At 53.1% G+C, this 13,116-nt stretch overlaps 1 protein-coding gene and 1 non-coding gene across 2 annotated transcripts; one reads left to right on the top strand and one right to left on the bottom strand.

The window, feature by feature from the left end:
- The first annotated feature begins 1,161 nt into the window (after window positions 1-1,161).
- On the top strand, window positions 1,162-6,854 carry MLN (motilin). Its single transcript, XM_027126826.1, has 4 exons — window positions 1,162-1,278; window positions 3,250-3,357; window positions 6,426-6,534; window positions 6,841-6,854. Exons 1-4 carry the CDS (start codon window positions 1,162-1,164, stop codon window positions 6,852-6,854), a joined length of 348 nt encoding a protein of 115 aa, XP_026982627.1.
- On the bottom strand, window positions 2,144-2,216 carry TRNAE-CUC (transfer RNA glutamic acid (anticodon CUC)). The gene has a single exon. It is a non-coding gene; the product is annotated as a tRNA-Glu (tRNA).
- Window positions 6,855-13,116: the final 6,262 nt, after the last annotated feature.

Genomic DNA, 13,116 nt, shown 5'->3' with positions numbered 1-13,116 from the left:
CTCCGGTCTCCCTTCCCTGCTCCAGGGGCCTGCCCGCTGTGGTGCCCTTCTCCCCTTTCTGTGGGCAGAGGCCACATGGAGAGCGTATTAGGACGAGCGCCGGGCCTCAGAAGGCCAGGCCTCCAGCCCCCGCTGCCTTCATATGGGTCCCTTCACCTCCCCAGGCCTCCTGTACTCCCTAGATCACACCTGCTCCCAGGTGGACATGAGGAGTGTGCGGGAGAGGGCTTGGAATGGTAAGGAATCAACCAAGGCCAGTGCCCAGCAGGCCACGCCCCCCTCCACAGGACCATCCTGCCCCGGCCCCTCTCTCAAGTCCCTGCACTCCTGAGGTCCTCACGCCCACCTGCTCCCTGGTGTCTTGGCAGCCCTCCTTCCCGCCAGCCATTCCTGACACACCCACTTCCAGGATGTGGGAGGGCCTCACACATGCTCACACTGGCACCTCGCCAGCACTGGTGGCATTGGTGCGGGTTGTTACAGGGAGGAAGTTGTTTCTGGATGGCGACCAGCAGGCAGCTGGACTCGCTGGAGCTGGGAAAGGGTTTGTTCCAGAGCCGGTGCTGGCCCAGAGGGATGGGAACCCTGCTCTGCTCTTAGATGCTGCTCCAAGCTGAAGTCTTCCAATCTGGCTCTGCCTCCGCATGGGCAGAGGGTCTGCGCCCTTCCTCTCTAGACCTGGGGTCTTGGCCCAGTGCTCCCAGGCAGAGCTGGAATCAGCTGGGCCTGGGTCCATCCCTTTTATCATCCTAATCAGCTCAGGGAGCAGGCAGGGTTCTCTGGATCTTGGGGCTTGGTTCTGCTGACAATCTAAGAGTTTTTTAATCTGCAACATGGGGTCCCTCCTGCTTCATTAGCCCAGCTGACCCCAGGAGACCTCGTCAGTAACAAAGGGAAGGGCCACGTGGAATGATTCTTCCCCGGTGTGTGCAGGGGGCAGGGCAGCTTCTCCTGGGTGCTTAGGGCAGAGAGGGGGCTCTGAGTTCCTCTGGTACAGCCCCACACCAGACCCAAGTCCAGACAGGGTAAGTGGCTTGCTCCGGATCACACAGCTCCAGGTGGGCCATGGACCAGAGCTGAGGGCTCCTGCCTCCGACGCAGCAGCCTGTCCCTGTACCCTACATTGGTGACAGGAGCTCCCTGTTTTCGTCCAGCTCCAGGATGCTGTCCTGCAAGGCCGTGGCCTTTCTGCTGGTGGTGCATGCAGCCACCATGCTGGCTTCCCAGACGGAAGCCTACATTCCCATCTTCACCTACGGCGAAGTCCAGAGGATGCAGGTAAGATATTCCCAGGCTGCCCGCCTCCCCAGTGTGGCCGAGTTGACCCACAGCCCTGCTCAGCACTGAAGTCACATTAGTTTCTCTGAGGCATAAGTGTCCCTTCAGTAAACCCACGTTTAATCAGCTATGCCAGGGACACTGAGGCGAATATGAAAAACCAGGACCCCAGATAACCCCAGACCCCAGCCGTACCCCCGGCCACTTCCACTCTTTCACTAGTGCCACAAAGGTATCAGTGGCTCCCACGGGCGACATCTTTTCCCACCCCTGCCCATCCTTCAGGGGAAGTTTTCAATTAACAAGCCAATAAATATTTGTGGAACATCTCTGCATCACAAAGCGCACCCCGGGTGAGAGGCCAGACACGCAAGGAAATCTCAGAACCTCCCGTCTTCAGGGAGCTGGCTCGGGAGCCAAGACACAAACATATGAAAGATTCACTAATAACAGCAAACAAAAGGGAGATGTCACAAGGCAGGATGTGATTAATTGTCCAGTAAGTAATGCTGCTGGTACGCGCTGAGTTCAGGGCAGGAGAAAACATGGTGGGCTGGTGCGGAAGAGGGGAACCTGAGCTGAGGGCCTCGAGAGAGAAGGATGGAGGACAGGTGGGCGCAAATGTCCGAGCGGGAAAGAAGGTGCCTTTCCGGGGAGTGGTGGCCAAAGCCTCCTTCTCTTTAGAGCCCAGAAGAAAACAGGGCAGGCTTAATGGAACTCAGGCAGCAGAGCCTAAGGAAAACTGGGCTGCTGGACCTGCCTCCCTGGACCTTTTACTTTACACATCAAGGAGTTCTGAGTGTCTCGCCACCTTTGTTTCTCTCTTTCTTTTTTTGGCCGCACTACACGGCTTGTGGGATTTTAGGTCCCCAACCAGGGATCGAACCCGGGCCCTCAGCAGTGAGAGTGCAGAGTCCTAACCACTGGACCACCAGGGAATTCCCTGTTTCTCTTTAAATGGGATGAAGTCATGGACGTTCATGTCCCACGTGTCTGAGACCAAGGCTCCAACGGGGATCCATGACTGAGTCAGTTCTCTGGGAGGTCCCGTGGCCCTGAGGCACAGCCTCTGTAGCAACGCGCTCTGTCCCAGGGTAGGTTTCCACACACCCAGTGAACAGCATCCTTTACAGAGGCCAGGCTGGACCCAGCTCCCCTTCTTCAGGGGTGCACATGCAAAGTGATGGAGGAGATACAGAGGCTCCCCTAAACCTACCTTCGTCCACCACTTGGCTCCCTCTGCAGGAAAGATGACCAGCTGTTCCAGAATCACCATGTCCCCGGGCAGGCCCAGAGCTGAACCCCCAGAGTGTCCTCAGAGGAACCAAAGGAATGGGGGTGTATCTGATCTCAGTGCTCAGGGACCTAGCAAGCAGGATGCCCAGCAAGATGTGGGGCTGGACAGAAAGAATCAAACTCAGCGTTACACGAGCTGGCAAAGTGGCAACCAAAGGATGCCTGGCGTTAATCTGCTCTGTGGTTTTCCTCCTCATCATTGCCAGGCACTGGCATTTTTATGAAGAAGCTGCAAACTCCTTCCTCCATAATTCATCTCCCTGTCTTGCCTCATAAATCACCTCCCAGGGGCTCCAGTTTCGGGGCCACCCCACGGCGCCCTCACCATCTTTTTTATAGGCTCTTTGCTAAGAAAAACACATTTTCACACTTAATACACAGGAAGGGCGGCCATTATTTTCAGCATTTTAACTTAATTAACAGTAACAACCTGAGTGTAATGTTTGAACTACAAAGGAACGGATTCCTCTTCTGGTTGACTTGTTGCCGGGCAAATCGAGGGCCGTTGTCAAGCCGCTGGGTGTCTGAGACACCCTGTGAGAGGTGCTGGGAAAAGGGGTTCTTTCGGCCTGAGCGGGAGCTCAGGCCACTTAGCACTCTGGGTAGAGACTCCAAGGGGCCGTATGGATGGTTGAGGGAGAGTGAGTTTTGTACAGTTTTGTGCTCAACCCCTAGGAAAAGGAGCGGTACAAGAAATCCCTGAGTGTACAGCAGAGGTCCGAGGAGGTGGGCCCTCTGGACTCCGCAGAACCCTCGGAGGAAGAAGTAAAGGAAGTTACCGAGGCGAGCAGACAGGGGGCAATGCAGAGAAACCCAGTAGGGGGATGGTCCCCGGCCACCACAGAATGTTCTGTGAACCAGACACTGAGGCAACAAGCTCTATCCTAGGAGGGAGAAACAGATACCGAAGATGAGACAATAAACCATTTTAGGCACCAAATAAGGAGGCAGAGCAGAGAGTGACGGTGGGGCTGGGGACACTGCTTTGGCTGGGGGAGCGGAGGGAAGGCCTCTCAGAGGAGGTGACATTGATGTGAAACCTGAAGCATCAGGAGGAGCCACCCATGCAAAGAGCTGAGAAGGAACACCCCAGAGGAAGGAGCAGGGAGTGCAAAGGCCCGGCTCAGGAAGCCCCTGGTGGGTCGGAGGCCCTCGAGGCCCAGCGGGTGCTGAGAGAGGGCAAGAGGCCAGCAGGGCCTGGTGGGCCAGGCAAGATACCTGGGAGGCTATTGGGGGTTCAGAGCAGGGAGGTCATCTGCTCCGACTCAGAAAGAACGGAGGCGGCAGGAGTGGAGGCAGGATGCCGGTCAGAAGGCAGCTGTGGTCCTCAGGGAGAGACGACGGGGGTGCCGTTTCCTGCCCTAGACTGGAGCCGGGAGACAGCTACTGCGTCAGGACCCAGGGTCCAGGGCCTTGAGCGCCCAGTGAGGATGCACAGATTGTCAGGGCTGGAGAGAGCCTTGAGTTTGTCTAGTAGGACTCTTCAATTTCACAGACTCATTTATTCAGACGGAGAACACTTACTAAGCCTCCGTTACGTGCAAGGCACGCTTCTGGGCACTGGGGATAGAGTGACAAAACAGATAAATCCTCTGCCCTCGTGGAGCTCACACTCCCGGGGAGAACAGAAACAAGGTACTGGAAGCATCAGCAACAGACGGCAAGCAGGGTAAATATGCAAACTTTACAGTAGGTCACGTGGGGATAGGTGATGTGGAGGAAAATAAAACAGGGAAAGGAGATGGGGTGGGTGGTAATTTTAAATAGGGTGATCAGAGCAGGTGTCATGAGTAGATTGGTGTTTGTGCAAAGACCTGAAGAGAGGGAGGGAGTGAACCATAAGGATATCTGAGGGAAGAGCTTTCCAGGCAGAAGAAATAGCCAGTGCAAAGGCCCTGAGGCAGGAGTGGGCCCAGAGGAGAGGGGGAGAGGGAGGAAGGGAGAGGAGAGGGGGAAGGAGAGAGAGAGAGAGAGAGAGAGCGCTTCAGCCCAGCGTGGTCATGGGGGAGGCAGAGCAAAGTGGTCAGATTCTGGAAATATTTTGGAGGTACAAGCCCACAGGATTTGCTGAAAGAATGGATATAGGATGTGAAAAAAGAGAAAAGTAAAAACTGACTTCAAGGTTTTTGGCTGGAACACCTAGAAGGAAGGATTTGCCACTCACTGAGCCGGTGAAGCCTGTGGTTGGCTCAGGTTGGCAGGAAGAAGATCAGGAGGTCAGACTGGACCTGTGAACTGTGAGATGCCTGTTGGGCACCCAGGTGGAGATGTTGCACCGGCAGGTAGATATGCAAGTCTGGACTTTAGGAAAAGTTGGGGCTGGAGACATAAATGTAGGAGTCATCAGCGATTATATAAAATTTCAGGCCAGGACAAGGCGAGATCCTTGGCGGGGCGGGGCGGGTGGATGGAGAAAGAAGAAGTCCCAGGACTGAGTGTGGAACACTTTCCTGTAAAGGGGTCTGGAAGGGGGTGGGGCAGACTGGCAGACTGATATCTAGAGAGAGTGGGGGCCTTGCCAAGGTCACGCAGTGGTCAAGGCAGAACAGAGCTGGACTCCACACCTCCTGCCTCCCAGTGAACACTGGCCAGTGATCTTTGCACCCCCTTGGGTCCCCACAGCATGCTGTCCACAGACAGTGAGGTCACACATGTGGCACAGAGAGTGACCTCGGTGCTGTCACTGCAGCGGAGGAATGGGGGGCACTCTTTTCCTTCCCGAATGCTCCCTGGGCTCTAGAGGAGGGAGCCGGGAGTGAGTCCTCCGCCTGGCAAAGGGGGAGCTCGCTCAGAATTGCCCTCAAAATGCACCTGAGACAGAGTTTATGGCACTGACCCCGAGGTTCCCACAGTACAGGTTATATCCGATGTAACATCTCAGGAGGCTTGGGGTGGGTACCTCTTGTCCCCTCTCCTTATCCTTAGAACCATGACATGCAGGCCAGGAGGTCCTTTCTGGGTCATCCAGTCCAGCCTCTTCATTTTAAAAGTAAGGAAACCATTCCCACAGCAAGGGAACAGCACAGGCAGGGCTGGAACCGCCAGCCTGCAGAGCCGCCCCAAAGGTTGTCCTTCAGGCCTCCTGAGTCCATTTCCCACCCCCGGTGTGTCGGGTGGGAGGTAGGGGAGCAGGCCTGGGACTCCTCCATCGTGGGTCTCTGGAGAGTTAGGGGGTCTTGGCTTGTGCAGCAAGACCATTGAACCAGGAAGCTCTGCGGGGGGGAGATCGGTTGGAGCCCCTTGCTCTGCCCCAACAACCTCTCTTGGTGGAGAGGCTCCAGACAGCTCCTCCATGCTCTTACATGTGTCCCCAAGGTGCTAGAGAAAGCGCAGCCTGGGGGTCCCTGGAATGGACCCTGGAGCCAGGCCCTCTGGGTGTACTTCTCCCTCTGCTATTTAGTACCTGTGTGGCCTTGAGCAAGTTACCTGACCTCTTTGTCCTCAGTTGCCTCATCTGCAAAATGGGGATATTAATCCCCGTTAGTGTCTCTGCATCATAGGGTCATTGAGAGGCTTAACCTACGGAAAGCATTTAGAGTGACACCTGGCACCTGGTACACGCCCACGTGTTAGCTATTATCATTCAGGAGAAGGGGAGGGGACTTTCCTCCTCTGATCCCAGCTTCCCCCACGGGGTGAGGCTGGTTGATCCTCCTCCCTCCCTGCTGGTCTCAGCAACTTACAGGATCCAGCCCCCAGGTGAGAACTGGGGAGAGGGGCCAGAGTTCCCAGAGGACCCCAGAGGATCTGGAAGAGTGGCACGGCTCCCCCGCGGTCCCTCCAACCACCTGTAGGGCACCCAGGGGTCAACGGCGCACTCTGCCTTCTGTTAACTCTGCCTTATTTCACAGCTGATTGCTCCCGTGGAAATTGGCATGAGGATGAACTCCAGGCAGCTGGAAAAGGACCGGGCCACCCTGAAAGGTCGGATGCGTGAGGTGCTGCCGTCCAGCCAGAAGGGTAAGCGGAGCCAGGGCGCCTCTGGGTTCATATTCCTGCAGCGTAGCCAAGCAGGGTTTGGGGGCTGTGATTTGTTTTTCTGCTTTGCTCTTGAGAACCTGAAGCTTCCTTCTACCGCAAGCTCCCACACCCCACCCCATCTCCGAGGGGAGCCTAATCACAGATTTGGTGGGGGTACGGGGAGGGGGCGAGGGGGCGGGCCTCGGATGGCTGCCGGTGGTTGGGGAGGCCCAATTCCCCAGCCAGGGGCGTCTCCAGGCCCTGCCTCCAGGGCTCAGACCCCTTTCCCTAACGCCTTTCTGGCAGAGGACCACAAATGACAGCAACCCCGACCCCTCCCCCTGCACAGATCTGTTCCTTCCCTCCCCAAACGCCGCTGAGGCTGGTTGGTGACTCTAATGGAAACCCTGGCGTAGTATGCCACAAAAGCCTGCATTTTTTTCCCCCCATCCATTCTGCAAATCAAAGTCCTGAGCCCCATTTGGCCTTCCCTGGGTCAAGGTCGGCCTGAGTTACTTGTGCAAAGCTAGGTCCTATGTGACAAACAGCCACCAATTTCTTCTCCTAGTCCCCAGGAGGAGAAGAGAAAGGCCAGGGGAAAATGTTTGGGGCGGAGGAACTGAGAGGTCCCCAGGCTATGGAGAAAGCTAGAGGGAGAGTCTGGCCAGACCTCCCCTGGTTCCTCAGACCTGCAGGCAGGTTTAGAAGGCGGTTTCACAGATGGACCTGATGACACTTCTGAGCTGCAAATTTCCGTTGCTTTTCTCCAGCAGCCAAGTGACAGGTCACCTGGGGGAGAAGCTGGATGGAACTCGGATCCCCCCACCCCCCATCCAGAGAGGCCCCAGGAGCCCATCTGCACGGCCCATCTGCTGGGCTTGGAAGGAAAACACCGTCTCCCAAGCAAATCCCCCTCCAGCAAATAAATCATGAAATATACAGAAATGACTCTTTTATTTAATATTTTAATTTCCAAAGGTCAGAGTCAGGTCATGCCATAAAGAGGGAAATAATAAAGCTCAGAGAGAGTTTGGCCATAAATGGTGCATATATTAGCAACGCATGTGCCTTTTGTAAGTTCTGTGTGCAAATATTAATTGAGACCCACGGAATCGGAAGATTTGCGCCAGCCCTTCCGTTCTAGGTAAGGAAACTGAGTCCCGGAGAGACGGCATCTTTTGCCCATATTCTGAGTCAGTGGCAGAGCAAGCACAGTAACTCAGGCCTCCTGAATCCTCGTCCATTTTCTGTTTACTGACTCGAGGTCTAATGGACCAGAGCGTTTTAAGGCCTCTGCGCTCAACCCCTTGCTGGGTAACTTCCAGCTAGCCCTTTAACCTCAATGAGCCTTTGCAAAAGCAAGGTGGTAATATCTGCCTTGAGATCTGGGGACGGAGGCACCAGCAAAAAGCACATTAATATTATTATTATCACCTTGTGACTACATGCTCCAGCATCTATGGCAAAATTACACAGCCAACCCATTTTATTTCTGCCTTCTAAACAAAACTGGATGGGAAATTTCATTCTAATTTAATTTTACGCTAATGAATGTTCATTTATTTATAAACTGGGGCCATATAGGAACCCAAGCTCCATGCATAGGTTACCAGCAATTAGACAACAGTGCCCATTCCATATCTCCACCCGCCTCAGCCACTTCAAGGGCTTAGCCATGGATAACAGTCACAACAAGATGACTCCAGCCCTTAAAAAGGACCCTCGCTTGGGGTGCTCTGAATGCCCCTCGAGGAAGCTTACACGGGACCCAGAGCCTGCACACAGCACGTTCACACAGTTTCCAGTGCACGTACTGATCAACCCAAGCACAGCTGCCGGATCCCGGGAGATGCTGCCCAGACACCCGCTAATAAACGGGGAGAGAGGGCTGCAGCAGGGCACATGAAGGGAGGAAAAGCCACAGGAATCTAGCTATAAAGCATGCGATTGGAGGAACTGGATCCAGAACTCCTCCTCGCCCTTCCAATTTCCACCAAGTTCCTCCGTTATCAGTAACGCTCTCCAAGAAGCAAAAACATAAAATGTTCACTGTCTCTTTCCTTGTGGAAAACACAGATTTCGCGTCTTTTCCTCGCCCTCTGCCGAGATCTGCCCCTACAGTGAGACCACCTTCCCCCACCCCCAGCAGGGGGCACCCATTTCTGGGGCGGGGTGTGAGGGTCCCAGCATCCTCTGGGGAATTTTCCCGAAGCTCCTGAGGCTTGAAATGGGTGCTATGGAGGGAAATGAGACACCTAGGAGATTTCACCCCGGATGGTCTGCATCTTTTTCAATGGGAATTGCTTCAGCAAGCAGAGCACCTAGGAAGCGTGAGGATGCTGTCGGTTCCGCAGAACAGGCCGGTTCAAAGCTCAGCGCTGCAGCCGACTTGTCCCCCACCCTCACCCGGTGGCCTCTGAAGTGCTTCCCAGTAATGAGCCACGACGGGACCCAGCCACCACCTGCTTCTTTATGCACAGCGCCCTGGCCGCCTGTTTAGATGTGTCGGCCCCTTTCTTCTCTCGTTTTCCTCCTCCTCCTGCCACTGGTTCGATTTCTCATCATCGGCTCAAATAATTCTTTTTCTCCAATGAGCGCCTCCATTTCCAGGACAGCGGACTCGACTGCTTACAGGACATGCACAGCCCTGGAAGAAATTAAAACTGGGTCAGGGGCGGGGGATAGCTTGGGGAGGTTCTGAACTCAGCCAAGGAGAAAATGACCATGTTTTCACAAAACAGAAGTAAAGAGAGACACACTCTTGAGTAAAGCTAGAGGATGCCTAGACCAGGACCCAGCCAGCATCAGAGACAGGGAAAGTGCCCAGAGGAACCAGTAGGGCGAGGACGCAGCTTCTCAACATCTGGCTGAGATTTAGCCAGCAAAATCTACGAGTCTCTCCAGATACCTGGCAATTACAGAGAGTTACAGATTACCCGTTTTCATCTGGAATGTACTTCTACACTTAGGACCACGGGTAAAATTATAGGGCGACCTGAGCCTAGTTTCACAAGATGGAGATGATGAGGTATTTTCTTGGTAACCACGTCGGTGTGATTTTAAAATTACTGAGCTACGTGGACTTGCCATGAAATTGAATACTTAAAAGCAAAGAGTAATTGCCTGATATCTGTACTCTATAATTTAGTGTAATCTAATCATGGACAAAGCCCAAAAGAAAATGTTCTGAAAGCACTACATTTTTCTTCATACACAATTCATTATTGACATTGGGGAATGTATTCCATGCCTCTAAAGGAACTCTTACCCACAGATTTCAAGGTGTGAAAGTGGCCAAAAGAGTGAGGGTTTTGTTTAATTTTCAGCTGCTGATGAAAAGCAGGTAACCTAACTGCTCATTAAACCCATTCTGACACTTTTCTGTGACTCTGTTTGCCCCTTCATTGACCTAGAGAGATAGGTCAGGGCACTGAGATGAGGCAGCAAGATGCTGGGCAGAGCTGGGGCCGTTCCAGTCCAAATCTGAGCCAAAAATTGCACCTACATCGTCCCCCTTTCCAACCATACTCTCCCAGTGCCCCCACCACGGTGTGGCGCCACCCATGCTATGGTTCGAAGGAAGCCCAGAATAGCCAAGAGGGATGCACGAGGCCGGGGACAAGGTGGATCAAGGGCAAGTCCATGGTCTGGAGCATCTGTAAAGGACCTGATAAATGTGTGCAGGGCTTTTCGCAGGAAGAGAATGAGAAAGGAACCCACTAAAAGATTTATGGCTGTTATTATTATAAGGCTCTGCCGAGGCAGAGTGAGGTCGGCAGGACAGCAGGCAGCGTGGCAGCCCCTTGGGAATCCAGAGCATCCTCCCAGCAGCCCCTCGTCTCTACTAAATGTGTGGATGTGGTTACGCAGTAGATTTAGATATTGGAGCTTGTTTTCCCTCTTTTGACTTTAAGAAATCAGGAAGACCAACCGCAGCCTGAGGTGCTCACCTTAAAAAAAAAACCACAACAAAGTGATGAGAAAGGAGGGCACACAGGACAGCCGTTGACTTTGCGATATTGCCCTCTTCTTGGAAATGTGTGTTCCCATACTCGACAGGCCCAGCAGCAGAACTAGAAGAGACACAGAAAGGCAGATCTGAGAAGGCCCAAAGGGGCCTCGTGGGCAGCTCCCAACACAACACAGGCAGTGGTGGCAAAGAAGCACTAAGATGGAGCCCTTCGAGGGGAAGACCTAAGGGTCAGTGTCAGAAGTGTGGGGACGGTCACGTGGATGAAAGCTGATGGGCAACAAACTGACTTCACTGAAGCTGGTAAAAGTGCTTTGGGGGTGGAGAATGTTGAAGGAGGACCCTGAAGGGTTATCAATCCAGGGAAGGCGTAGACTGGATCGGGGAGTTCAGGAGGAAAATGCAGAGGCCCGAGACATGGGAGGAATGATTGACTCATGAGGTTTTATTCTTTATTCTTTTTTTTAATGAGGTTTTTTTCTTCTCTTTTTTTTAATTTTCCTTTTTTCTAATTTTCTTATTTTTAGTTTTTAAAACTTTTTGGCTGCGGCGCGGCATGAGGAATCTTAGTTGCCTGATCAGGGATCAAACCCGCACCCCCTGCAGTGGAAGCGTGGAATCTTAACCACTGGACGGCCAGGGAGGTCCCTCATGAGGTTTTTTCTGACTGAATTTTCCAAACAGATTGTGAGACTTCTTCTTGGAGGGATGGGGAAGGGAAGCATGATTGGCAAATATGCTGTAAGTGGTGGCACATTACCCCAAAGGCCTGCTAGACCCAGCGAGGCAGAGATGGAGTGCTGGGGGATGGGGGGAGGGAGGGCACTGCTGCAAACATGATGGGTTCGAGGCTGAAGGGAAGACAACAGGGTTCGGGTGGGGCTGGGGGAGGGCTGGGGGTCATTTGGCCCTGGGTGTATGTAGCAGCAGCCGGGACCCCAAACACAAGGAAAGCTGACAAAGCCCACACTGGGGACCACCCCAGGGGTGGCCCCATTTGGGTATATTTTAAATCGCCCCGAGATCCACTGTGTGGAAATATACTGTAACTCTGCGAAATGCTGTAACATTAACTTTGTTTAAGCATCAGTTTCAAGCCCTCTTAGAATACACGGGGCCAGTACTGATGCTGAAAGGCTCATTCTTTATATATTGAACTGCACAGCTGCAAGGAGAAGCACAAATGTTACCAACTCATTTGTCATGCAAACAGTGCTTCAGAAAGAAAGAAAATACTATTATGTGGTATATGTGTTAGGCAATCACTATATCAAATTCATGGTATTCCGTGCAAACACAGGCAGAGGAAAGGAAAACAACACTTGGTGAGAGAAATCGCACCACGTGGGAGCAGCTAAGTCGGGGGAGATGGCGAGGCTAACTCGGAAGCCTGACCAAGCGGAGGTTGTCATTTCCCCCGCAATGTGGCCAGTGATAAATTCTCCGTGATAGAGCAAGTGGCACAAATGCAAACGCTGGCAGAGGTGCCTTGTCCAGGGACCCAGGGTGGGGAGACAAGGTGGGGGTGGGCAACGGGACCATAGGGGAGGAGGCGAGATTGGGGGAAGGCGAGAACCGAATTGGAGGGGTTAGAAAGAGAATGGAACTTATGAGACCAGCAGTAAGTGTCTGGGAAAGGCAGTTGATGATCCATGTGTAAGGAATACAAAGAGGGAGTGGGAGGCAGAAGGAAGACCACAGTGTTACTTCCATTTGTCACCACTCTCCATGCTTTCCTTAGGGGTTTCTCTGTCGGGTGGGAGGTTCTACACAGCACTGATGCTGCACACAAATGGGTTAAGTGCAAACACTATGGAGCATGTGTCCTGAGCACCTTATACAAATTACCTCTTCTAATCCTCACAGCAATCCAATGAGGTTTACTGGCCAACAGGCTAGAAATGTTAATTGGATATGATCGCACGTCTAATAGTGGTGGAGTCTGGATTCAAGAACCCCCTACCTAAATCCACAGGTGACACAAGATTACATCTTGGGGTCTTCTCCTACCTATCTCACCTTATGAAAATCCCACCATCCGGCCACACGGCCTCCTCGCACGGGCTCAAACTGCCCCTAAGAGCCCAAGGGCATTTGCCTCTTCTGCCCCCACGGTGGGATGCAGTGTCCTCCTCTGGCGGGAGCTCCTTTCCTGCCAGCATCTTGCCAAGGGCAGGGCCTGCAGCCCCTTGGGGCTCAATGTCAGTGAGTGAACAGCCAGGAAACCACAGAGGCCTGCCGACCATGACCTTAGTTCAGACCAGGTCCCAGAGAGTGCCTGGGGTCTATGCCACAACCCAAACAAAGCCCTTCCCTGAACGCATTGGTCCCCAAGTGCAGAGAGAGGCAAAGGATTCCATCTCCCCACTCTCGGCAGTGCTTGTCTTTCACCATTGTCGACTAAATTGCACAACTTAAAAGTTGAGAGTTATGTTTTATTCAGCAGACATTCTTAGGACTTCAAGCCCGGGAGAGAGCCTCTCAGATAACACTGAGAAAACGGTTCCCAAGGGGAAGAGGGGCAGTCAGGATATATAGGAGTTTTTGCAATAACACCAGGTAGTTGGAACAAAAGATAACTGTCAATAAAAGAAAACCAGATAACTCAAGTT

This window comes from Aethalodelphis obliquidens, unplaced genomic scaffold (genome assembly GCF_003676395.1).
Source record: "Aethalodelphis obliquidens isolate GAN/ISIS:26980383/991018 unplaced genomic scaffold, ASM367639v1 scaffold31, whole genome shotgun sequence".
NCBI lineage: Eukaryota > Metazoa > Chordata > Mammalia > Artiodactyla > Delphinidae > Aethalodelphis > Aethalodelphis obliquidens.
This window is presented reverse-complemented; position numbering and strand designations above follow the sequence as displayed.